Genomic DNA, 27,937 nt, shown 5'->3' with positions numbered 1-27,937 from the left:
ATAATGGGCCTCCACATTGGCCTGTGGCCTCCGGCCAGTCGTCATTTTCCATGACCTCAGTGGGTAACCCTTGTCGTGCAACAGCTAACCCCTCACTTGAGGGAGCGCCTTTAAGGTGCTGGGAATCTCAGAGTGTGACAAGATGTAAGTGTCATGCACGCTACTTGCGTATCGGGCGTAAACGTGCATGATATGCAGCTGGTGGTCGCATATCAACTGCACCTTCAGGGAGTGCAACCCCTTCCTATTGATAAGGGCTCCACCCAATGAACCAGTGCTCATAGGGGGGACATGCATGCCATCGATCACCTCCTGGACTTGGGGCATGCCAGCGATGGCGGCAAATCCTGCTGCCTGCGCATCCTGGTCGGCCTGGTCCAGACTACAAGTAATATAATCCGTTGTCCGGGCGCACAGGGCATCCGTCACATCGCGGATGCATCTGTGTGTGGACATTTGCGAGATCGCGCACAGATCCCCGCTCGAGACCTGGAAAAATCCAAAGGCATACAATTTCAGGGCAACCATCAACTGACGGCCACTGGGAGCGGGTGTCCTCCAAGCACTCGTGATGCCAGGTGTGCCACCACCTGGTACAGGTAGGGCACAGTCTCACTGGTTATCCGAAGTCTGCAGCTCCTTGAAGGACAGGCAGCAAAGGTATATACGTGTCCTGATGTGGGGCCTCCTTCTTGCCTCCTCCCCGGATGTTGGATGGCCAGAACTTGATCCTCACCAGCTGGTGGCAGCTCCTCTTGTGCAGGGTCTTCCCTGTGCTGGCCCTGCTCCTCCAGCCTCCGTGCATCCACAATAGCAGTTGCAGCCAGGTAGATAGCAAGCATAGCTAGCTGTACTCCGAAAGGTGTACTGCTGTGCCACCCTCAACTCGTTCCCCCCACCCCATCCCCACTCCACACCCGGCCCTCTCAGAATGCTGTCGTACACATAGCACCCATGTCCCCATCACTGAGTGGCATCTGGCCTGTGATATGGGGAGCCTCTGTCCTCACAACCCATCCCTTTCATATGGGGTACCAATATCAGCGATAGGCTCTGTGGCCTCTGCCCTGATATCCCCAGTGGGGTTTACTGTGGGTGCCCCCATGGATGGGCCATGTGTTATCCTGCCAGCAAGGTGGCAACTGGTTGTGCCTCTGTCAACATGTGCTGATGCCCCGCCACCATGTGCCGATGCCCCTGTCACTAAGTGCTGATGTCCCTGTCACCGTATGCAGATGCCGCTGCCGCTAAATGCTGATGCCCCGTCACTATGTGCTGATGCCCTTGTCAAGATGTGCAAATGCCCCTGTCAACATATGCTGATGCCCTGCCAACATGTGCTGATACCCCTGTCAACATGTGCAGATACCCCTGTCAACATGTGCAGATACCCCTGTCAACATGTGCTGATGCCCCTGTCACCATGAGCTGATGCCTCTGTCAACATGTGCTGATGCCCCTGTCAGCATGTGCAGATACCCCTGTCAACATGTGCAGATACCCCGTCAACATGTGCAGATACCCCTGTCAACATGTGCTGATGGCCCTGTCACCATGTGCCGATGCCCCTGTCACCATGTGCCGATGCCCCTGTCACCATGTGCCGATGCCCCGGTCACTATGTGCAGATGCCCCTCTCATTATGTGCTGATGCCCCGTCACTGAGTGCTGATGCCTCTGTCACCATGTGCCGATCCCTGTCACAAAGTGCTGAAGTCCCTGTAACTCAGTGTTGATGCCCCTTCACTAAGTGCTGATGCTCCTATCACTAATTACTGATGCCCCTTCACTAAGTGTAGAAGTCCCTGTCACTAAGTGTTGATGCCCCTGTGACCAAGTGCTGATGCCCCTATCACTAAGTGCTGAAGTCCCTGTCACTAAGTGCTGATGCCCTTTCACTAAGTGCTGATGCCCCTATCACTAAGTGCTGACGTCCCTGTCACTAAGTGCTGAAGTCCCTGTCACTAAGTGCTGATGCTATCCCTCTACACCTATCGCTTGTGACGTACTTGAATGTAGACACCGACCCGATACAGCGACACGAATGCAATTGCATTGAGGAGAAGGAAAAATTGAAGCGTTTCCCCCGTTTCTCAGCATCTCTTAAAAGGCGAACACGCAACTAGGACCAGGATTGCTGTTGAACAGGCACTGTTCCTACTGAAGCAGAAGGAACCAGTTCCCACCTTCGCTACATGGCAGAAATTTGTGGGACATTAACAATACTCCGTGCGTTAACTATTGCATGTTATCATCCAGGTTTTATGGCAGTTTTGTACTGTAATCGCTGTGGTCATCTTGTTTACAGTCCTTCTGCCACACTCTCGATTAATTTCACTTAATGAAATTGCCGATATCACTTTGTTCATCATCTCTGCTCGCCTTTGCTTCTGAACGGGCCTCGCACTGTTTTGAGTTTAACCACCGCATGCGATAAATGCAGCAATAGTTTAGCATAGTCCATGGATTAAACCTATGAAATACCTGAGCAGGATAATATTGCAACGCGTTACACCGACTAAGGCAAGTTTTTTGTGATGTATATGAAATGAATAACCCGATATTGTATTTCAAATTTACAGCACGGTAGCATAATGGTTAGCACAGTTGCTTCACAGCTCCAGGGTCCCAGGTTTGATTCCCAGCTTCGGTCACTGTCTGTGCGGAGTCTGCACGTTCTCCCCGTGTCTGTGTGGGTTTCCTCCGGGTGCGCTGGTTTCCTCCCACAGTCCAAATGTCCATGGTGCCATGCTAAATTGCCCTTAGTGTCCATAAAGGTTAGGTGGGGTTACTGGGTTACAGGGATAGGGTGGAGGCATGGGCTCAGGTGCTTTTTCCAAGGGCCGGTGCAGGCTCGATTGGCCGAATGGCCTCCTTCTGCAGTGTAAATTCTATGATTCTATAAAGGGAGTATAATTTTAGTGTGTGATATGTAATGCTGTACCATTAATAATGCACCGCTAATGCATTTATGTTATTCAATACAGTATTTTATTACAATGAATTTAAAATGATAAATCGAGTATTATTACTTCAAGTTCAGGTATTAATATTTTGCATGAGACACAGTGAACACTATCTGAAACCAATTAACTGTGCCGCAAGGTAGGAAAAGTTAATGCATGTTATAACACAATGAACGTTTTTTTTTCAGGCAAATAAAGTACATCATGGCTACCAACCCTGAAGATGAAGCACTTCCTAAAGCTGGGCCAGATCAAGAAGAGTTCATCCCAAGTGATGACTCTCTGGTCACACCAACAGATAATGAAGAAAATCACATTTCATCAATTGGTCAATTTGCAGAAGAGGGATTCGGCGATGACGAAGTGGAAGACACTTCAAGGAGAATTTCTGCTTCAAGCCTAACATCAGATGTGTTTGCGGCAGATGTAGAATTCAGGAGAAAAAAATATGGACCTTCAGTGAGGAGTCTTTCTCTTATAAGTGGAAGAATAATGGATCTAGAAGATGAAGAAAGGAGGTTATCTAATGTTGCATTTTCAAAGAGAAGTGCTTCTCTTGCAAGCGCGACAATTTCCTTCGAGGTAGAAGACCATAAAAGCTTTGATCAAAATCTGAAGAATTGGATCATGATTAAAACTGAAAAAATTGAAGCTGAGACAGACATGGAAGACAGTCATGATTTTCATCAAGTGTCAGCTAAAAGTACTTTTGGAAAAGGAATAATTTTGCACGCAGCAAACGAATTGGATGGCACTGCACATTCAACTGCAAAGAGAAAGGTCTCAATTGCAGACCGTGTAACGGTTGAACATGGCGATAAGGTTCCAACAGGAAAGAGAATCTTTGATAATGCATTTGAGGAATCTGATTCAGAATCCGCTGGGGCACCTTCAAAGATGAAAGGATTTTATGTCTCTGCAATTCATGATCCAGCCATGCCTAAATCCAGATTGGAAACTAAAAGAGCTTCTTTTCAGACTTCAGAAATTGGGGGTCTTTCAGTAGATGACACAAAAGATGATGAGGATGAAAGTGAAGGAGAGAAGTTACTTTGGAAGAGAATGTTTGAACGAAAAGTAGCAAAGCGATTGCTAAATTTACAAGAACAGAAGGCAATACTCCTCAAAAAGCGTAAGCATGAAAAAGCTATTCTGGAAAGGAAGGTCCCAGTGGATTTATTGTCGAAGGAGTGGTTCAATGAAAATAATGTAACAGTACAGATTCGTCTCTACCTCTTGGAAAAATTGTTACCTACTCTGATTCTGGGCCTAGAGAAGCTACTAATGGAAGTTGGAAAAAATCGTTTGACTGTGTTGGAGACACCACATCCTTACTTTAACCCAATTAATTTCTTGGCACAATACCTAATGAGAAATAATCCATGGTTCCGTAAGCCTCCAGAGGGAAATCCATATGTGCATGGCTTGAAGCATGTAGTGGAACAGCTAAATATTCATGTTGTTGACATCAAAGATAACAGGCAGGATATTGCTTTTCAAATTACCTATTTTGCAGTAGATCATTAAGCTGCAGCTGTATAATCGTACGTTTCTTCCAATCACCTGGAGAGATTTTATCTAAGTTTGCTGATGATACAAAGCCAGGAGGGAATGTAAGCTGTGAGGTGGACACAAAGTTGCTCAAAAAGATATATATATGAACTGAGTGGGTAACCAAGTGGCAGATGGAGCATAAGATAAAGTAAGATAAGATAAGAACTAGGAGCAGGAGAAAGCCACCTGGCCCCTCGAGCCTGCTCCACCATTCAATAAGATTATGGCTGATCTTTTTGTGCACTCAGCTCTACTTACCCGTCCGCTCACCGAAACCTTTTATTCCTTTACTCTTCAAAAATCTTTCTACCTTTGCCTTAAAAACATTTAATGTGGTAGCCTCAGCTGCTTCACTGGGCAAGGAATTCCATAGATTCATGATGCTTTGAGTGAAGAAGTTCCTCCTTAACTCAGTCCTAAATCAGCTTCCCCTTATTTTGAGGCTATGCCACCTAGTTCTAGTTTATTATGTGGGGAGCTATGAAGTTACTCACTCTGACCATAAGAATAGAAAAGCGAAATATTTTTTAAAAAGGCCTGAAAAGTGCAAATGTTTTTTTTTCTTTATTGTTTCACGGAATGTGAATGCCACTGGTAAGGCCAGCATTTGTTGCCCATCCCTAATTACCCTCAAACTGAGTGGCTTGCTAGGCCATTTCAGAGGGCAGGTAAGAATCAACCACTGTGGATCTGAAGTCACATGTAGGTCAACCTGGGTAAGGACTGTAGATTTCCTTCCCCAAAGGACCCGATGAGATTTTACGACAATTGGTGATAGGTCCATGGTCACCATTACTCGGACTGGCTTTTATTTCCAGATTGATATTAATGTGAATTTTACTTCCACCAGCTGCTGGCATTTAAACTCATGCCTCCAGAGCATTAGCCTGGGCCTCTGGATTACTAGTCCAGTCCTCCAGAGAAACCTCTAGGGAGAAAGTTTAGAGAGACTTGGATGTACTTGTACAATGAACACAAAAAGCTAGCATGCAGGTACAGCAAGCAATTTGGAAAGCAAATGGCATGTTGATCTTTATTGCAATGGGATTTGGATACAAGAATAAATAAATCTTGTTACAATTATATGGGTCACTAGTGAGACTGCACATGGACTACTTTGTGCAGTTTTTGGACACATTGAAGGAAGGATATACCTGCATTGGAGGCAGTACCGTGAAGGTTCATTAGAATGGTTGCTGTGATGACAAAGTTGTCCCATGATGAGACGGTAAATAAATTAGGTCTATATTTTCCAGAGTTTAGACGTATGAGAGGTCATGTCATTGAAACATTCAAGATTATGAAGGGGCTTGACACACTAGCTTCTGAGAGGTTGTTTCCCCTGGCTAGGGAATCAAGAACAACAAGGCACAGTCTCAGGACAAGGGGACAATCATTTAGGACTGAGATGAGGAGAAATGTCCTTACTCAAAGGTTCATGAATCTTTGGAATCCTTTACCCCAGAGGTTGAGGACATACACCCTCATTGAATATACTTAAGGCTGGGATAGACAGATTTTTTTCTGTCTGGGAATCAAATTATACCAGGAGTCATTGGGAAAGTAGAGTTAAGGCCAAATGTCAGACATCATCATATTGAATGGCAGAGCAGGCCAGATGGACCTTCAGGTTTTCTGATCCTATTTCTTATGATCTTATCAAGGTCTTGATCCACGCTTCCCAATTCTGTTCCCAGTATTACCCCATTTAACACTTCAAGCTTAGTGTGACCCAAGAGTAGAAATTTGGGGGTACGAATGCCGTTGAGTGCAGGGAGCGGGGTAGACATCAGACAGGTAGCTTATGCGATCATATTGTGTATAACACTTGATGCTATGTAAACTCTCTCACAACCTTTTTATGATGGTGCATAGGTCAGACTTTTATTTCTGTAGCTAATTATTCCTGGAACAGGTTGCTAGTCTGTTGCCAGAGGCTTATAACTTGAGGGACATCACATCGCATCAAGCATGGCGCTATGTAATAATAGCTTATTGTCACAAGTAGGCTTCAATGACGTTACTGTGAAAAGCCCCTCGTCGCCACATTCCGGCACCTGTTCAGGGAGGCCGGTATGGGAATTGAACCCGCACTGCTGGCATTGTTCTGCATTGCAAGCCAGCTATTTAGCCCACTGTGCTAAACTAGCCCCTTGTAATAACCTCAATTAAAAATTTGATATATGGTAAATTCTACATTGTAATTTGGACTCATGTATAATTAACTCGTTACATTTTTCTTTATAACTCTCCACAATTCTTAGCTACATAAAATCTTGAAGTTCCATTTCTGCATGCGCAGGACATTTGATTATATGTGACTGTAAATTACACACAGAACCAGATGCCATGGTAGTCACCACAATAGGGCTTCAGTTATACACAATGACAATTTCAGAGTGACATATGGTCATAAAGATTTTTTCTCTCCAACAAAAATATTATACCTCATAAAACTTTTCGTACTCATGAATTTTATATAATTATTGAAACTGCATGTGTATATTTCTCAGATTCAGACTCATTTGCAAAATACTTTGACTATTGTAATGGCAGAAGTGGTAACAAGTTTGTTGCATCTATCTTAATACCCAGGTTATTTGTTTGTACTGGTTTGCCATTGATATATGGATGTAAGTGGTGACGGTGGTTGTGGGGAGGTGGCAAGACAACATGGGCCTTGGAAGATGAATGATCTGAATCAAAGGGGCCTGGAGGAACCAGCTCAGGGCCAGCAGAGGGTGATGAGGGGATTGGAGATTGTGGTCATGGGAAGGCATTTGTGAGATCAGCTATCGGGACTGGAGGTAAACAATTGCGAGTTGAGATGGGCAGTGATGGATTAGGGAAGGAGTGATTGTAGATCAGGTAGGGAAATTGGATTATTCAACTGGAGTCAAGAGGTACACCCGTAACCCCACCTCCTTGACTTTCTCGTTACAGGTGATTTGTAGGGTTAATTTCCTGAGCAAATTTCATTATCATGCTGGTTGCCTTGGGCACACCAGTGCCGGGCAACTTGGCAACTTATTTGCAAATACAAAGGGCCTTAATATCTGGTTCAGGTGTAGACAAAGAACACCTCTTGCTTTCTCTTACCTAATATGGCAGTTGCTGCCTTCAGTTCAGGAGAGTGCCCTCTCTTCCTGACCACCATTTTTGAGGTCTGAGTATGCCCTGTAGTGTAATGAGAAATGGTAATTAAGCATCTCAAATTCTCGGCGTACATCTTTACATCAGTTTAAATTTGGATTAATTTCTGAGTTAACTGAATTCCAAGTCCACTATGAACATTCTGGGGGTTACTATTGACCAGAAACTGAACTGGACCAGCCATACTAGAAGAGCAAGTTAGAGACTGGGAATTCTGTGTCTAGTGACTAACCTTCTGATACCCCAAAGCCTGTTCACCATCTACAAGGGTCAAGTGTGAAGGAATGCTCCCCACTTGCCGGATGAATGAAGCTCCAACAAGACTCAAGCTTGACACCATCTAGGTCGAAGCAGCCCACATGAGTGGCACCCCATCTATTACCTTCAACATTCACTCCCTCCAACATCATGCATAGTGGCAGCAATGTGTGCCATCGATAAGTTGCACTGTAACAATTCACCAAGGCTTCTTTGACAACATATTCCAAACCTCCGACCTCTACCACTTAGAAGGACAAGAGCAGCAGATGCATGGGAACACCACCTCCAAGCCACACACCATCCTGTATTGCATCATTGTTGCTGGGCTGAAATCCTGAAACTTCCTTGTGAACTGGGTACACCAACACCACATGGACTGTTTGAGAAGGTGGCTCACCATCACCACCTTCTCAAGGATAATGACGGATGGGCAATAAAGTCTTGTCCACCATGAGGGAAACAGCCCAGGTAAAGGATAGCAGAGGCAGACTGGTAGCCGAACCGAAAAAGGTCAACAAAGCAGTCAAGGCCATCTACCGGGGACTGTACACCTCCTAACACCCCGATGGCGACTCAGCGATGAAATGGTTCCTCGATGGACTGGACATGCCAGTCGTGGGGGGCGGCAGAAAGAGGGAGCTGGAAGCACCATTCGGACTGGAAGAGGTCATGGAGAGCATCAACTCCATACAGGCAGGGAAGGTGCTGGGACCCGACAGGGTCCCGGGGGACATCTACAAAACATTTGCAACAGCACTGGCCCCGCACTCGCGGGAGATGTTGGCAGACTCACTAGCGAGGGGCTCCATTCCTCCAATGCTAACACAGGCCACCATATCTCTGACACCCAAAGAGGACAAGGACCCAACGGAATGCAGATTAGACAGACCCATTTCACTGCTCAATGTGGATGTGAAAATACTCGCAAAGGTCCTGGCTAAGCGGCTGGAGAACTTCATATCAGAGGCAGTCACAGAAGACCAGTCAGGCTTTGTTCAGGGTAGACATCTAACTGCGAACATCAGATGACTGCTGAACTGTGATAATGACCCCATCCGGGGTCTCACTGGACGCAGAAAAGGCCTTCGACAGAGCCGAGTGGAAATAACTCATTTGAAGTACTAGAGCGATTTGGGCGAGGGACAGGGTTCACCTCATGGGTGAAACTCCTGTACAACGCCCCCAAGGCGAGTGCATGGATCAATGCCACCAGCTCAAAATACTTCCAGCTGCACAGAGGCACAAGATGCCCACTGTCCCCGCTCTTATTCGCCCTGGCAATCGGGCCGTTGGCGATTGCCCTGAGAGCAGCGAGATGCTGGAAGGGAATCGGAAGAGGAGGCAGAGAGTACAGAGTCTCGCTCTGTGCAGATGACCTGCTCCTCTACATCTCGGACTCACAAAGCAGTATGGAAGGGATCATGAAACTCCTGGGAGAGTTTGGAGCTTTCTCGGGCTACAAACGTGACCTCGGCAAAAGTGAAGTTTTCCCAGTGAACTGAAAGGGGGAGGAGCAGAGATGGGGGTTCTACCATTTAAAATAGCCCAAAGCAAATTCCACTACCTGGGGATCCAGATTGCCCACGACTGGACATGGATCCACAAGTGGAACCTGACCAGTCTGGCAGTGGAAGTAGAAAAGGACCTTCTGAGATGGGATGTACTCCTGCTTTTCCTGGCAGGGAGGGTGCAGACGATCAAGATGAACGTACTGTGTAGGTTCCTCTTCCTTTTCAGTTCCATACCGATCTACAACCCAAGACTTTTTTTCCATTTAATAGACAAGATGATTATGCCAATTATGTGTGTGTGTGTGGGGGGGGGGGGGGGGGGGAGGGGGCGGGGTGGGGGGGAAGAATCCTCAAAAAAGTACTATAAAGAAGAAGAAACATGGGGAGCCTGGTCCTCCCGAACTTGCAATACTATCACTCGGCAACCATGGCGGAAAGAGTGAGGGGATGGATGGAGGTCTCACACACGGAATGGGTGAGGATGGCGGAGGCCTCCTGTACAGGAACGACCCTCCGGGCCCTCGCAACGGCAGCGCTCCCATCCCCTCCAGCAAATCACTCAACAAGTGCAGTGGTGGTAGCTATCCTGAGAACTTGGAACCAGATGAGGCAGCACTTCGATCTGACCAAACCATCTTCGATAACCATAGGTTTGCACCAGCCATGCTCGATGCCACCTTTAAGAGGTGGAGACCGGAACACTGATTTTGAGGGACTTTAAATGGAAGACAGACAAGTGACCCTAGAGGAACTGATGGAGAGACTGGAGCAAACTCCTACATCTGCAGGTCAAAAACTTTCTCCGCAAGGAGACCCACGAACCTGGAGAAGCACAATGCTGGAGGAGTTACAGGATGCAGACAGCCTGGGGAAGGGATACTGTGGGGACCTGTACAGACGACTCTTAGAAAGGACGCGCTCCCCACTGGACGAGACATGGGAAAAATGGGAGGAAGAGCTAGGGACGGAATAGGGTGGGGACTCTGGAACGAAACACTATGCAGGACCAACTCCACCTCCTCATGCGCTAGCTAAACCTCATGTAGCTGACAAGGGTGCACAGAGCACACCTGACAAGAACCCGAATGAGCAGGTTCTTCCTCCGGAGGCGGAGGACAAAGGGCCCGGCCCACCAAGCCGACATGTTCTGATCTTGCCACAGATTTGTCGGGTTCTGATCGGCCTTCTTCGAGGCAATGTCCAAGGTTGTGGGGATGAAGGTGAATCTGTGCCCAAGAATGGCAGTCCTCGGGGATTCGGATCAGCCAGAATTATTCATGGATGTGCTAGTCACCACTGTTTAGTACTACAGGTACGGAGATAGATCCCTGCCTGCTGGCTCCGCCCAGTAGGCGGAGTATAAATGTGTGTGCACACCGAGCTGCTCGCATTTCTGGTAGCAGCTGCAGGAGGCAACACATCTCTGCTTAACAAAGCCTCGATTACTCTCTACGCTCGTCTCATCGTAATTGATAGTGCATCAATTCATTAAGCAGAGATATTACAGCGATGGAACTATGCATCAAGACTGATCGCTTACAGCTGCACCCGCAAGCAGCCAACGCCACGTCGGCCTTCGACCACTGGCTCGCTTGTTTCGAGAGCTACCTCCGATCCGCGACGGACCAACCCTCGGACGAACAGAAGCTCCAGGTCCTTTACTCACGGGTGAGCTCCGATATTTTTCCCCTTATCCGGGATGCGCCTACTTACACGGAAGCAATGAAGCTCCTGAAAGGACATTATATTCGCCCAATCAACAAACTGTACGCCAGGCACCTCCTGTCCACGAGACAGCAACTCCCTGGTGAGTCTTTAGACGATTTCTGGCGTGCCCTGCACATCCTGGTGAGGAACTGTGATTGCCAGGCAGTTTCGGTAGTCGAACATACTGAACTTTTAATCAGGGACGCTTTTGTTACAGGCATGGGGTCAGCGTACATCCGCCAGTGCCTATTAGAAGGAGGTTCGCTCGACCTTACGGCAACCAGGCAGCTCGCAAACTCACTGACTGTTGCCTCCCGTAACGTACAGTCGTATGCCCCTGACCGCACGGCGCCCTCATGGACATCGTGGGCTCCACCAGCGGCCGCCCCCAGCCAACCCCAAGCCTGCGCCGGGCGGCAGCCGGCCAACCCCGGGGGGCCCAAATGCTATTTCTGCGGGCAGACAAAGCACCCCCGACAGCGCTGCCCGGCTCCTTTAGCCCATACCCCCGCACGCAGTGAAACAGAAAAGAAGAAAATACAGTCATCAGGTTACATCGGCACATGGCCATTTCTCAATTTCTCAGTTCTGCCACAGTCCTGCCTTCGCAAATTCCTCTGCTGCTTCCGCCGTTCCAAAATAAAAGTCCTTGAGCTTGTAAGTCACCCTCAGCTTCGCTGGATATATAATGCCACACTGCACCTTGCTAATGTACAGTGCCCTCTTCACCCGGTTGAAGGCAGCCCGCCTCCCCGCCAGCTCCACCGTAAAGTCCTGGTATACACGTCCTGGCATCTCGTTCCCCATCGAGGTAAGTTGATCACCGTCTCCTCCACTTCCTTCAGCACCTCCCCTTGATCCCGCACCTCCGCCACTGCGCTCGCCACCGCCGTGGTCACCGGGGAAATCGCCTCCTCCACCAGCACACTCAAAACCTCCCTCATCTCCTTCCTCATTGACTCCATGTATTTTGTAAACTGCCTTTCGAAATCTGCAGCCATCACCTTAGTTATTTCTTCAGCCGTAAGCAATGCGGCCTCCCTGGTGCTCCAGCCTCCATTTTTCTTGGTGACCCCACGGTGACCTTTCCACTCCCCGACGGACCTTCAGCTTTTTTTTACGGCCGTTTTTTTGCTCACCCTCGACATTTTTCTTTACTGTGCCTCCTCTGTGCCTTCTCTCTGCTTTTGCCGCCTCCGTGGACCCTGGGACTGGGCTTAAAGCCCCGAAAATGCCGTTCCCGAATGGGAGCCCTCCATTGTGTGGCTGCCTCCCGCCCACCGTCACCAGAAGTCCAGTATACATGTGAACATTGATGTGTGTTGCGAATTCTATACAATCAGAACTTGATAGCAATATGTCAGTTACTTTAATTACATAAATGCTGTAGTAGAGTGAAATTAAACAATCACTCAAGATCTGAAAGGAAATATACACACACACACCTTTCATAGACTTTACAGTGCAGAAGGAGACCATTCTGCCTATCGAGTCTGCACCGACCCTTTGAAAGAGCATCCTACTCCAGCCCACACCTCCACCCTATCCCTGTAAACCAGTAACCCCACCTAACCTTTTGGACACAAGGGGCAATTTAGCATGGCCAATCCATCTAACCTGCACATCTTTGGACTGTGGGAGGAAACCGGAGCACCCGGAGGAAACCCACGCAGACACGGGGCGGAAGTGCACACTGCACACAGACAGTCACCCGAGGCTGGAATTGAACCCGTTCAGTGATTAGCACTGTGGCTTCACAGCGCCAGGGTCCCAGTTTCGATTCCCTGCTGGGTCACTGTCTGTGCGGAGTCTGCACGTTCACCCCGTGTCTGCGTGGGTTTCCTCTGGGTGCTCCGGTTTCCTCCCACAGTCCAAAGACATGCAGGTTAGGTGGATTGCCCATGATAAATTGCCCTTAGTGACCCAAAAAGTTTAAGAGGGGTTATTGGGTTACAGGGATAGGGTGGAAGTGAGGGCTTATGTGGGTCGGTGCAGACTCGATGGGCCGAATGGCCTCCTTCTGCACTGTATGTTCTATGAGCTGTGAGGCAGCAGTGCTAACCACTATGCCGCCCCCAATAGTACTAAAAGAATCTATGCGGTCTAAGCAGAGCTTTATTCAACTGTGGCATAACCTACACCCCTTCGTATTCCAGCCATCTTGTGACAGAGGCTAATATTCCATTAGATGTTCAAATTATTCTTGGCATCTTCCACTTGTTTCTAAAAATGAATGTAATTGCACCCCTAAATTTCTCTGTTCCTTCTGTTCCTGGCATGGTATTTAAAAAAAAAATACTCTGATCTATCTTTCTTCGGTTCAAAGCAGATGACCTCACCCTCCCTCGAACTGGACACCATCTGTCACAGTTTTAGCCACTTACTTAATCTATCAGCATTCCTTTGCAACTTTCTACTCCCACTTATATATTTACTGTGCCAGTTAACAAAGTGGCATCAGCAAATGGATTTAAGGTTCTCTCTTCTTTCATCTAAGACATTAATAATGCAGTAGAGCAATCAGTGGAACTGACTATAATGCTTTAGTGGACTGTTTTAAGTGCACAATGTAAAATATGATTTACATAAGAGCTACCCCATTGCCTTACTAATTATGTGAAAATGTGCTGGATTAAAAAAAGAAGAAAAGGATCGGTGGAGTATAATGGATCCCAATGGAGCGGGAAGAGAACTTGGGGATGGGCACAGAATCAGAAGCCTGACGCCACTAGCCGATAGCACAGTGGTTAGCACTGTTGCCTCACAGTGCCAGGGTCACAGGTTCGATTCCTGGCTTGGGTCACTGTCTGTGCCGAGTCTGCACGTTCTCCCCACGTCTGCGTGGGTTTCCTCCGGGTGCTCCGGTTTCCTCCCACAAGTCCCGAAAGATGTGCTGTTAGGTGAATTGGACATTCTGAATTCTCGTTCAGTGTACCCGAACAGGTGCCGGAGTGTGGCGACTAGGGGATTTTCGCAGTAACTTCATTGCAGTGTTAATGTAAGCCTACTTGTGACAATAAAGATTATTATTATTATTATTAGTTGTGGGCCACATTCTGCTGGCTTTAGAGAGGTGAGATGATGATGCCCCATGAAAGTGATGGGACGGTAATTACAATTTGTGAAAGAGGTACTTAGTATTTACATGCATTTGAATGGAATTTTATGGTACCTTACAAATTAAATGTGCAGCGCACAGGCATCATAGCCATCAGATCTACCATTTAAAGGCTGTGAGATCTAGGCAAGGCTCCAGACTCTGAGGGGGTCAGCCATTGTAGAGATGCCTTCTATTGGAGTGGAGACTTTTGTCGAAAGGGAGGACATTATACTCATCAAAGTGAAAGGCAGCTCAGAGGAGCTGAGGAGCGGCTCAGTGGAACTGAGGGGCAGCTCAGACGAGCAGATGTAATCCTGCCGTGCTGAGGGACCGCTCAGAGAAGCTGAGGGACTGCTTTGCAGAGCAGAGGGGCAGCTCAGAGGAGCAGCTACTGAGCAAGACATGGCTGCTGACACCAGTAAGCAACCCTCCCACTTCAATTGAGAAATGTTACCATGTCTGCCAGGATTAATCCTGGCCACTGCCAACATACAGTTGGCCTACCAAAGATAAGATTCTTGCTTAGAACATTCTTATGACATGTTACCATATGACCCAGAGAGTGTTCCCAGGATAATTAAAATTAAAAACAAAATTCTGCAGATGCTAGAAATCTGAAATAAAATCAGAAAATGCAGGAAAATCTCAGCAAGTCTGGTTGCATCTGTGGGGAGAGAAACAGTTAACGTTTTGAGTCCAAGGGACTCTTCTTCAGAACCCTGTTTTGGGTTTTTATTCCTGGATCATGCTGTCTGCTTGTTGCATTTTGCACTTTGTGCAAACTAACACAGTAGAGAGGAAAGGCCTTCACTCCCTCCCCCCCCCCCCACCCACCCCCATAATGACCTTAGATTTTATGGATACCTTGCCGGCCACCACCTCACAAATACACGATTAGACACAGAAGGACCTAGTATTAGCGAAGTTATGCCACTGTCTTACACAGGTGCCAGCAAGGTGAAACTGTTTAAGGAGCTGAGGGCTTTTGATACCAAGCAGCAAGAGCTCAGCGTGGAGGACGGCATCCTCCTGTGGGGAGCTTGAGTTGTGATCCCAACCCAGGCCATACTTGAAGATGCAGGACAGATGTTTCTGACCGGGGGCTGCAGTATACATCCAAAACCTTGGCGAGGATGGCCATGGACTCCAGGGACCATGGTGAAACAGGCTGGACTGGTATCTTACTCGATATAAACGCGAGAACGGATGGTGCAGAAGCATCTAGACCACATCCAGAGGAGCGGGCTAGCATCTGTACAAACCCTACCCGAGGAACCGTCCTCCTGCCCTGCCGGCCTGCCACAAGGGGGCCTGGTGACATCACCCCCAGTGGTCCTGACACTGAGATGCGTGAAGTGGTGAATTCAAGATCTGACGTGGAAACTCAGGCATCCAGATGTCGGACAATGGCCTCTCCGGGGAACGGTAGCCAATGGTGTCTACCAGATGATCGACGCGAAAACGACGTTCCCCGACACGCTACACGCCCCAAACCCAGCTACGCAACAGCTGAAGGCACAACCGCCAAAGCAGAGATGACAACCTCCTCCACTTCCTACAGCAGAGGAATGTATGGACTTTGGGGGGAGGGAGGGATGTCATAACATCCACAAGATCCACAGGGACGATCCCTCTGATCTCCTCGTGGGGCTCGTGGAGTACGAGCTCCCTCACTGAGGGGCGGAGGCCCAACAGTCAGCTCATAATTCCCCGAATGAAAGGTCAGCCCAGGAAGGATCCGACATCTCAGGATGGTCCTGGCTGGGACTTGGACTATTGCTTAGTTGCTGTATTTCCTCACCATGAGTAGGAAATAAACATTTTTTGATTCACCTTTTCAGGACTTCCTATTGACTACAATAATTTTATATCTGAAGCAAATCCGAGGATGCTCACTAAGCTTCCTGTGTTTTGCACTCAGTCAACCTTGGCTCCCACATATTACAATAAGGGTGGTATATATATTAAAAAATGGGAAGATAGCAAAGAGGGATAAAGGTAGTTGCAAAGTCTAAGGGTTGAGGTGACAAGTTGAGATACCCTCAATTACGACTCAGGAGAGAAGATTGATAATTTAAAGGCATTAATTACCAGAGAACCAGACAGCTGCCGAGAAGTGTGCTCACTGCACGCTGCCTACTGAACGTAACCTGATATACAGTTCCCTGGGGGCGGAGCTGGAGGCGGAGACCCCCAGGGTTCCAAACCCGGTCTTAAAGGGGCCTGCGCATTAAAGGTACATGTGTATATAGATATCATTCATCACATTCACCCCCTATTTTAAAAAACGCATAGCCCGTCGGGAGTGAAGTGGCATTACAAGTTCAGTCTTTTGGGTGGTCTGATTGCCCGTGTCGACCTTCTCAGCTCCGGTGGTGGTGCGGTGGATACGGTCGTCCTCGGTGGTGGTATATCCAGGAGCATGGTTGTTTGAGCATTTGCCCGCGTTGGAGCAGGGGGGGTATCCGGGGTGACTAGGGTGATTGGTGCCGGCGCCGGCTGGGGGGGGGACGCTGTCGGAGTTGACAGCCGGTGCGGGGAGAGGAGCGTCAGTAGAAGGGGGGGCCAGCGGGTGCCAGGTCTCGCAGGGAAACGGTGTCCTGCCTGCCGTCGGGGTTCTCTACGTAGGCCTATTGAGGGTTTGCGTGTAGTAGTTGAATCCGCTCGACCAGTGGATCTGTCTTATGGCTCATCCCGTGCCTCCGGGGTAGAACTGGTCCCGGAGTCGTCAGCCAATGTGGAAGCGAGACCCCAGAGGTGGACTTCCGTGTCTGGATGAATAAAAATCTCCGTGCTCCCGGAGTCAAAAAGGCAGGGGGTGTCGCGGCCGTTGATTTGAACCTGCATCATTGAGTTTTGCAGGTGCTTCGACCGAGATTAATTGAGCGTGATCGCTCCTAGTTGCGGGCAGTCAGAGTCCTCGGTTGAATTGGACTCGCAAAATGGCCGCCGCCGTCGGTCGCACGTTTTGGGTTTTGAAGATGGCCGCCGCCAAGATGGCCACCCCCATGACTCGCACGAGGCCGATGACGTGTCAGAAGTAGGCGTGTCCGGCCGCCGTGCGGCCACGTTGTGGGGCCTGTGGGCCCGGGAGTTCGATTTCTGGGCCCAATGAGACTTTTGTTTCTGGCCTTTGGGCCCAGCCAGGCAGACCTTCGCGAAGTGCCCCTTCTTTCCGCATTCATTGCAGATAGCGGAGCGGGCCGGGCAACGCTGGCGTGAGTGCTGATCTTGCCCACAGAAATAGCATGGGGGGGCCCCCGGTGTGAGCGGGTCGCCGCGCGGCACAGGCCTGTAGCGTGGCCGAGTCTGGAGGGGATCGAGAGGGGTTCGCAAGATCCGCGGAGTACGTGCGGACATTATGGTGTGCCGCTTCCAGGGAAGAGGCGAGCGTTACCGTGCCTTGGAGGTCCATCGCTCCGTCTTCTAGGAGCCGCTACCAGATGAACGTGGATCGGATACCGGACACGAAAGCATCACAAATATATAAGTTCATGTGGACCTCTGCAGTCACCTCTTTATGGTCGCAGTTCCTGGCGAGCGCGGTGAGTCTCTCCAAGTATTCATCTAGCGTTTCCCCAGAGCGCTAGCGGCAGGTCGAGAGCACATATCTGGCGTGTACCTCGTTTATCGGCTTTACGAAGCGTTTCTGTAGGATTTCGACCGCCGTTTCGTACGTCGTAGCTTTCTCGATCACGGAGGATAGTCGGTGGCCCACCCGGGCATGTAGTAAGCTCAGCTTTCGAGGTCCGTGAACTTCAGTCTCTGAGGAATTCAGATAGGCCTCAAAGCACCGGAGCCGGTATTAAAAAATTTCTGTGGCCTCCGGCGACCGAGCGTCCAAATTGAGCTTCTCCGGCTTTAGACCGCTGTCCATCATGATGTAGTCTGGTAATTAAATTGAGATACCCTCAATTACGACTCGAGAGAGAAGATTGATAATGTAAAGGCTTTAATTACCAGAGAACCAGACAGCTGCCGAGAAGTCTGTTCACTGCACGCTGCCCACTGAACGTAACCTTATATACAATTCCCTGGGGACGGCGTCCCCCAGGGTTCCAAACCCAGTCTTAAAGGGGCCTACACATTAAATGTGCATGTGTATAGAGATATCATTTGTCTCACAAGTATAACCAGCTCAGACTTTGATCTTATGATCGACACCATTATTTGAAATCTTCAGTTATGGTTTTCTTCACAAGAATATAGTGAATAGTCTTTTGCATATTTCCATGCACCAAATATTTTTTTCCCAGTCAGCTGCAGCCCCCACAATGTGCCTGAGTTCCAAGGACAGAAAAACAACCTTATTGTCCTTAAGTGAATCTTTCCACTTCCAGACTTGACAATGTATATGCCCACATGGAGTGACATTGGATTTTGGATTTGTTTATTGTCACGTGTATCGAGGTACAGTGAAAAGTATTGTTCTGCGATCAGCTCAGACAGACCATTCCATACATGAAAAGAAATTACATAATAGGGCAAACATAAAATACACAATGTAAATACATAGAAACAGGCATCGGGTGAAGCATACAGGAGTGTAGTACTACGGTAGAGAAGATGTGTGAAGAGATCAGATCAGTCCATAAGAGGGTCGTTTAGGAGTCTGGTAACAGCGGGGAAGAAGCTGTTTTTGAATCTGTTAGTGCGTGTTCTCAGACTTTTGCATCTCCTGCCCAATGGAAGAAATTGGAAGAGTGAGTAAGCCGGGTGGGAGGGGTCTTTGATTATGCTGCCCGCTTATCCAAGGCAGTGGGAGGTGTAGGCAGAGTCAATGGTTGGGAGGCAGGTTTGTGTGATGGACTGGGCGGTATTCACGACTCTCTGAAGTTTCTTGCGGTGTTGGGCCGAGCAGTTGCCATACCAGGCTGTGATGCAGCCAGACAGGACGCTTTCTATGGTACATCTGTAAAACGTTGGTTAGAGTCAATGTGGACATGCCAAATTTCCTTAGATTCCTGAGGAAATGTAAGTGCTGTTGTGCTTTCTTGGTCGTAGCGTCGGCTTGAGTGGACCAGGACTGTTTTGGGGTGATGTGCACACCTAGGAATTTGAAGTTGTTAACCATCTCCACCTCGGCCCCGTTGATGCAGACAGGGGTGTGTACGATACTTTACTTCCTGAAGTCAACGACCAGCTCTTTAGTTTTGCTGACATTGAGGGAGAGATTGTTGTTACACTACTCCACTAGGTTCTCTATCTCCCTCCTGTATTCTGACTCACCGTTGTTTGAGAACCGACCCACTACGGCCGTGTCATCAACAAACTTGTAGATGAAGTTGGAGCTAAATTTTGCCACGCAGTCTTGTGTGTATAGGGAGTATAGTAGGGGCTAGGTACGCAGCCTTGCGGGGCCCTGGTATTGAGGACTATCATGGAGGAGGTATTGTTGTTTATCCTTACTGATTGTGGTCTGTGGGTCAGAAGGTTGAGGATCCAGTTGCAGAGTGAAGAGCCAAGTCCGAGGTTTTGGAGCTTTGATACGAGCTTGGCTGGGATTATGGTGTTGAAGGCAGAGCTGTAGTCAATAAATAGGAGTCTGATGTCGAAGTCCTTGTTATTGAGATGCTCCAGCATGAGTGTAGGGCCAGGGAGATGGTGTCTGCTGTGGACCTGTTGCGGCGGTATGCGAATTGCAGTGGATTTAGGCATTCTGGGAGTACGGGGTTGATGTGCCTCAAGACCAACCTCTCGAAGCACTTCATCACGATCGATGTCAGGGCCACCGGACGTTAGCCACTGAGGCATGGGCAACTTAATAGAAAATTGTACTAAATTAGAGTTTGTTTTGTGCTTTGGATCTCTGCCCACGTGTTCAAGCCTCTTTGAACTCTCTCATTACGCACCCTGAACAAGGACTCTTTCATGAATGTGTTTCCCAAGTTCCAGAACATAAATGGGAGTGTATTGCACAATGTGCCATTATGTAACCCCTCCCAAAGAATTTAATATTTACCAAAGAAGCTTAGATTTCTGTACATTGTGTAACCCATTCGTATTTCTTGTGGTTATGTGAAAATGGGGACCAGGTGGTTTGTTTGGCTGGATGGGTAGCATATGGTTCAGAACAATGTCAACAGCACAGGTTTGATTTTTGGGCTGAGGTCGACTTTGGAACTTGCCTCCTAGCCCTGCCTCTGAGAGTTGAAAGCAATAGCAAACCCCCACTGACAAAAAGAATTGCCAAGAAAATAGCTCAGGATGAAGAATCAGCAGACAATGAACCACGGACCTGCCTTCAGGCAGGTGAGGTGGATTGGCCGTGCTAAATTGCCCTTAGTGTCCAAAAACGTTAGGAGGGGTTATTGGGTTACAGGGATAGGGTGGAAATGAGGGCTTAAGTTGGTCAGTGCAGACTCGATGGGCCGAATGGCCTCCTTCTGCACTGTATGTTCTATGTCCTATGTTTAGAACAGCCTACTGTACCATATGAAAATGATAGCAATCATGGATGTCTCTTTCCAGTCTTATACTTGAGTTACACAGATCCATGGAAGATACGATTTTTTAAATCTCAATACATAAAATTTCTCAGGCATGAATCTTCCCTTTGACAGCCAAGAACATATCAGAAACTCTTTGTTGCAGCACATGGTGAATTCTCTCCTAATCTGAAAATCTTTCACACATTTCTTTACAGCACCTGCTCTGAAAAAGTCTTCACTGAGACTAAGCCATGATTACCTTCAATCCTATATTTGTTATCTGGCTTATTACCAAAATTTTAATTGTAATATTTGTCACAATGCTAGACACGAGTCGGCTATGATGGATTAGAAAACGTTACTTAAAGAGATGACAGTGGATAGGCAATGGCAAACATTCAAAGAACGCATGGGTTAACTGCACCAATTGTTTATTCCTGTCTGGCGCAAAAGTAAAACAGGAAAGGTGGCCAAACTATGGCTTATAACGGAAATTAGAGATAAGGGCCAGTATTCTCTGGCAGTTGCGATTCTCTTTTCCCGACGGCAGCGCATCCCTGCCCGCAGGTTTCCCAGCAGCATGGGGTGGCTTCAATGGGGCATCCCATTGATCAGCCGCGGGAATAGAGATCCCGCCGTCAGCGAATGGCATGCTGCCGGGAAACACGTTGTGGAACCAGGCAATCTAGCCCAGTATTAGATCCAAGGAAGAACCATACAAATTGGCCAGAAAAAAGTAACAGAACTGAGGATTGGCGCAGTTCAGTATTCAGCAAAGGAGGACGAAAAAAATTGATTAAGAAGGTGAAAATAGAGTACAAAAGTAAGGTTGTGGGGAACATAAGAATTGATTGTCAAAATTTCTGTAGGTATTTGAAGAGAAAAAGATTGGTGAAGCCAAATGAGGGTCTCTTACAGTCAGGAACAGTGGAATTTATAATGGGGGACAAAGAAAAGGCTGACCAACTGTGATATTATAGGTATTACGGTACCTGATAGGCTAAAGCACCATTGGTGGAAACTGTATGCTTTCTATTGGTTAGAATGTATGATAGCTCCGCCCTGCTAGGCAGAGTATAAGAACCCGTGCCACTCCAGCAGCCTTCATTCTGTACCTGAGCTGCTGGGGGAAATATCTAGCTTATTAAAGCCTTCAGTTGGACTACAACCTCGCTTTCGTGGTCATTGATCGTGCATCAATTTAATAAGCTAGTTTTTTAAGAAGAAAGGATGGAGCTCCGAAATCAAGCCGGAGTGTCTGCAACTTAGCCCCCTCGCGGCGAACTCAGCGGCAATCTTTAAGCACTGGCTGGCGTGCTTTAAAGGGTATCTCGGGACGGCCGAAAACGCACCCAAGGGAGAGCAGAAACTGCACGACCTGCACTCAAGGTTGAGCCCGGAGATTTACACCCTTATCGAGGAAGCGGAAGACTTCGATGCAGCAATAGAGCTGCTAAAAGGACACTATATTTGCCCGGTAAACCAGGTCTACACCCGGCACCTGCTTGCAACAAGGCGACAAACCCCTGGGGAATCACTGGAGGAATGCTACCGTGCACTCCTGGCGTTGGGAAGAAGCTGCAGCTGCCCGCAGGCTTCGGCGAGCAAACACAGGGAACTCTTAGTCCGGGACGCTTTCGTGGCAGGTATGCTATCTTCACAAATCCACCAGCGTCTGGGTCTCAGGGAGGCACGGGCCCCTGCAGGCTCCCGGGACGTGGCCTCCAGGAACGCCCGCGCTTACGTTCCTGACCGCACGGCAGCCCCCTGGGCAGCGTGGAACCCCTCCGCGGCCGACCCCGAGACTTCCCCCATTCCCCCACAGGCCTGCGCTCCAAGGAGGCCTAGCAACCCCGAGGGGCCCCGCTGCTACTTTTGCGGGCAGGCCAAGAACCCCCGCCAGCACTGCCCGGCCCGCGCATCCACCTGCAAGGGATGCGGCAAAAAAGGCTATTTCGTGGGGGTATGCCAGGCCCGGGCGGTTGCCACGGTCTCCGGTGGCGAATGTGGACCACAACCACAACCTTCTCCTCGGGCCATGTGCGGACCCCGGGCGCCGCCATCTTGTTCCGCGGACGCCACGTTGGAGGGATGGGCGTCACCATTTTATGCACCCCCAGCCATGTGGGACCAATGGGAGCCGCCATCTTGGATGAACCCCCAGGACCCCAGCTCGGCTGACCACGCACTGCCCGAAGAGAACTCTCAACTGCTGCGATTAGCCTCGGAAACTCTGGATCAGTCTCGGCCTCGAACACTCTCAACTGCTACGACGACCCTATTCATCAACGGCCACGAGATGCCCTGCCTAATCGACTCTGAGAGCATGAAGAGCTTCAAACACCCTCACACGGTAAGTCGCTGTTCTCTCCTCATCCACCCCATTAATCAAAAAATCTCCCTGGCTTCCGGTTCCCACTCAGTGGAGATAAAGGGGTTTTGTGTAGCAAACCTCACAGTCCAGGGAAGGAAGTTCAAAAATGTACATCTCTACGTCCTTCCCCACCTCTGCGCGGCTACACTCCTGGGTTTAGACTTGGATTGGATTGGATTTGTTTATTGTCACGTGTACCGAGGTACAGTGAAAAGTATTTTTCTGCGAGCAGCTCAACAGATCATTAAGTACATGAGAAGAAAAGGGAATAAAAGAAAATACATAATAGGGCAACACAACATATACAATGTAACTACAAAAGCACTGGCATCGGATGAAGCATACAGGGTGTAGTGTTAATGAAATCAGTCCATAAGAGGGTCATTTAGGAGTCTGGTGACAGTGGGGAAGAAGCTGTTTTTGAGTCTATTCGTGCATGTTCTCAGACTTCTGTATCTCCTGCCCGATGGAAGAAGTTGGAAGAGTGAGTAAGCCGGGTGGGAGGGATCTTTGATTATAGTGGGAGGTGTAGATGGAGTCAATGGATGGGAGGCGTAGATGGAGTCAATGGATGGGAGGCAGGTTCGTGTGATGGACTGGGCGGTGTTCACGACTCTCTGAAGTTTCTTGCGGTCCTGGGCCGAGCAGTTGCCATACAAGGCTGTGATGCAGCCTGATAGGATGCTTTCTATGGTGCATCTGTAAAAGTTGGTAAGAGTCAATGTGGACATGCCGAATTTACTTAGTTTCCTGAGGAAGTATAGGCGCTGTTGTGCTTTCTTGGTGGTAGCGTCCACGTGGGTGGACCAGGACAGATTTTTGGAGATGTGCACCCCTAGGAATTTGAAACGTTGTCTAGGGTTTTTTAGCTACTACGCCCAGTGGGTCCCCAACTACGCGGACAAGGCCCGTCCCCTGATCCAATCCACAGCTTTTCCCCTGTCGATAGAGGCCCGCCAGGCCTTCAGCCGCATCAAAGCAGACATTGCAAAGTCCACGATGCACGCTATCGACGAGTCTCTCCCCTTCCAAGTCAAGAGCGATGCGTCCGATGTAGCTCTCCCTCAACCAAGCGGGCAGACCTGTGGCCTTCTTCTCTCGTACCCTCCATGCTTCCGAAATCCGCCACTCCTCAGTCGAAAAGGAGTCCCAGGCCATAGTAGAAGCTGTGCGACATTGGAGGCATTACCTGGCCGGCAGGAGATTCACTCTCCTCACGGACCAATGGTCGGTTGCTTTCATGTTTGATAATGCACAGCGGGGCATGATAAAAAACTACAAGATCTTGCGGTGGAGGATCGAACTCTCCACCTACAACTACGAGATCTTGTATCGTCCCGGGAAGCTAAACGAGCCTCCTGACGCCCTGTCCCGTGGCACTGTGCCACCGCACAAGTGGACTGCCTCCAAGCCCTCCACGAGGACCTCTGCCACCCGGGGGTCACTCGTTTTTTCCATTTTGTCAGGACCCGCAACCTGCCCTATTCCATCGAAGAGGTCAGGACAGCCACCAGGGACTGCCAAATCTGCGCGGAGTGCAAACCGCACTTCTACCGACCAGAGAAAGCGTACCTGATAAAGGCTTCCCGTCCCTATGAACCCCTCAGCATGGACTTCAAAGGCCCCCTCCTCTCCACCGACCACACCACGTACTTCCTGAACGTGATTGACGAGTACTCCAGGTTCCCATTCGCCATCCCCTGCCCCGACATGACCGCAACCACCATCATCAAGGCCCTCCATAGCATCTTTGCACTGTTCGGGTTCCGCACTTACATACATAGTGATAGGGGTCCTCCTTTATGAGCGACGAACTGCGTCAATTCCTGCTCAGCAAGGACATCACCTCGAGCAGGATGACCAGTTACAACCCCCGGGGAAACGGGCAGGTAGAGAGGGAGAACGGAACGGTCTGGAAGACCCTCCTACTGGCCCTACGGTCCAGGAACCTCCCAGTCTCCCGCTGGCACGAAGTCCCACCGGATGCCCTCCACTCCATCCAGTCACTGCTTTGTACGACCACGAATCAGACACCCCACGAATGTCTCCTTGTCTTCCCTAGGAAGTCCTCCGCTGGGACCTCGCTCCCGACCTGGCTGGTAGCTCCCGGATCCATCCTGCTCCGAAAACACGTGCGGGCGCACAAGTCGGACCCGTTGGTCGAGAGGGTCCATCTGCTCCATGTTTGTTTCAAATCACTAGCTTTCGGAGCACTGCTCCTTCCTCAGGTGAATAAGAGAGGTAGAGAGAAAACAGGGAATTACAGACCAGTCAGCCTTACGTAGGGAATGGGAATAAGTTTAGAGTTCATTAGATTTAACAGCAGAGCACTTGGAAAACAGTGGCAGAATTGGACAGAATCATCATGGATTTATGCTTGTAAAATCTACTGGAATTCTTTGAGGATGTAACTAGTAGAGTTGATGAGGGTAAATAAGTGAATGTGGTTTATTTGGACTCAGAAGGCTTTCGACAGAGTCCCAAATAAAGGATTAGCTTATAAAATGAAAGCACGCGGGATTGTGGGGGTAATGTATTGAGTTGGATCGAAAATTGGGTGGCAGACAGAAAACAAAGAGCAGGGATTAAACAAGTCTTTTTCCAAATGACAGGTAGTGACTAGTGGGGTACCGCAGGAATCGGTGCTGGGACACAGCTATTCACTATATTTATTAATGATTTAGATCAGGGAACTAAATGTAATATCTCCAAATTTGCAGATGACACAAAGCTGGGTGGGAGGGTGAGCTGTGAGGAGGATTCAGAGATGCATCAGTGATATGGACAAGCTGAGTGAGTGGGCAAATGCATGGCAGATGCAGTATGTCTAGGGTCGTGCAGTGGTTAGCACTGCTGCCTCACGGTGCCGAGGACCCAGGTTCGATCCTGGCCCTGAGTCACTGTCCGTGTGGCGTTTGTACATTCCCCCTGTGTCTGTGTGCGCCTCACCCCCACAACCCAAAAATGTGCAGGGTAGGTGGATTGGCTACGCTAAAGTTGCCTCTTAATTGGAATTTTAAAAAAAGATGCAGTACAATGTGGATAAATGTGAGGTTATCCATTTTGGTAGCAAAAACAGGAAGATAGATTATTATCTGAACGATTATAAATTGAGTGAGGGGAATGTGCACGAGACCTGGGTGTCCTCATACACCAGTTGCTGAAGGTAAGCATGCAGGTGCAGCAGGTGATAAAGAAGGCAAGTGGTATATTTGCTTTCATAATGAGAGGATTTGAATACAGAAGCAGGGATATCTTGCTGCAATTATGCACGGCCTTGGTGAGACCACACTAGGAATATTGTGTGCAGTTTTGGTCTCCTTATCTCATGAAGGATGTTCTTGCTATAGAGGGAATGCAGTGAAGGTTTACCAGACTGATTCCTAGGATGGCGTACGAAGAGAGATTAGGTCGGTTAGGATTATATTTGCTGAAGTTCAGAAAAATGAGGGGTGAACTCATAGAAACCTATAAAATTCTAACATGACTAGACAGGCAATATGCCAGAAGGATGTGCCCCATGATGGGGGAGTCCAGAACCAGGGGTCATAATCAGAGGATTCGGGGTAGACCACTTAGGACTGCAGAGGGAGAGTATTCAGTGGGATCTTCCGATTCTGCCTGCCATGACGGATCGGGATACCACTAGCGGCTGGCATGATATTGGTTTGCATCCCACTACGGGATGCAGATGAAAGCCCAACCTTTCCCCTATGCCCGATTCTCTGCGATGCCAGCGGGAAAACATGCTGGTCCAGAAAACGTCTAGACCAACACAGTGTGCAAAAAGTTGGGTCTTACCTGAAGAAGCCCTGGGGATGTTTCTGGAGTTCAGGATGAGAGCTCCAGCAATAGGTGGGGGAAGAATCTATCAGCTGGATCTTCTAGCTTCAGTGTCATCAAAGAGGTCCATCCTCTGGCCTCAGAGTGTTCCTGGAGGTCTGTTGACTTTCGTCAGGAGGTCCATTTTTTTTCCACAGTAGCGGGCCAGTGATGTCGGGCACCTTTTAAATATGGCAGCCAGATATGACGCCGGTATGCCCACCATCAAGCCCGCCCCACCACAAAGTTTGGTGCAAAATGCCCAGGTGCATAATTGATTACACTGGGGACAGAAAATATGGGGTGATTTCCTGTCATCCTCCGCAACGGGAAACACTCCAATGCCTGCATCCCATCATGGGACTTAGTCTCAGATTGGGAGAATTGCAACCAAGATTTGGGGAGCCCTGGAAGATAGGCTGTTCCAGTGAGTCCACCAGGAATCTCCATCGAAGATTTTAAAACACATTTTGACCTCCTCTGTACAGGCTGCCATCTCCAGTTAGTTTCCTCTGGTGGTGGGTTTGGCATTGGGAGGGTCTTACATTGCAGCTCCATAAATATCATTGGCCACAACTTCAACATATTAATTAGATCCCTACCTACATTTTCCCTGGTTAAAATGGCATTAGATGGGAATATAGGACAAACCCCTTCTGATCCAGCATCTGAATTACAAGCCCATCCCATCGACACTGCCCAGACTGGGTTAAAATCCCTATGACGACTTAAATCCAAGACTATATTCAGAGAATTGTGTTTTGGAAATATTAGTGATGACTTCTTTATGTCCTAGGCTTTCCACTCTGAAAGCAGAAACACAGCAGAGGCAAAAAGAAAGGGAACAACAGCATAAAATCCATCTGGACAATGAAGAGAAGAGGAGAAAAGACCTGCGGTTGCAGTACAGAAATTGGATGTGGAGCACCAATGGAAACGTGTTACTTTTTTTGGTAAAACACAAAAACAAATCCAGTTTGTTAGCAACAAACCTAAGTCCAGATGAGTCTAATCTTTACCAAATATTCTACTGGAATACCTTAAATGGTTTGATGTGA

At 48.6% G+C, this 27,937-nt stretch overlaps 1 protein-coding gene across 1 annotated transcript; it reads left to right on the top strand.

Moving 5' to 3' along the window:
- The first annotated feature begins 1,791 nt into the window (after positions 1–1,791).
- Positions 1,792–27,937, top strand: LOC140387120 (uncharacterized). The gene is made up of 3 exons (XM_072470131.1): positions 1,792–2,523; positions 3,155–4,447; positions 27,676–27,937. Exons 2-3 carry the CDS (start codon positions 3,171–3,173, stop codon positions 27,935–27,937), a joined length of 1,539 nt encoding a protein of 512 aa, XP_072326232.1. The 5' UTR covers positions 1,792–2,523; positions 3,155–3,170.

The sequence above is a fragment of the Scyliorhinus torazame genome, chromosome 12 (genome assembly GCF_047496885.1).
Source record: "Scyliorhinus torazame isolate Kashiwa2021f chromosome 12, sScyTor2.1, whole genome shotgun sequence".
In the NCBI taxonomy this organism is placed as follows: Eukaryota; Metazoa; Chordata; class Chondrichthyes; order Carcharhiniformes; family Scyliorhinidae; genus Scyliorhinus; species Scyliorhinus torazame.
This window is presented reverse-complemented; position numbering and strand designations above follow the sequence as displayed.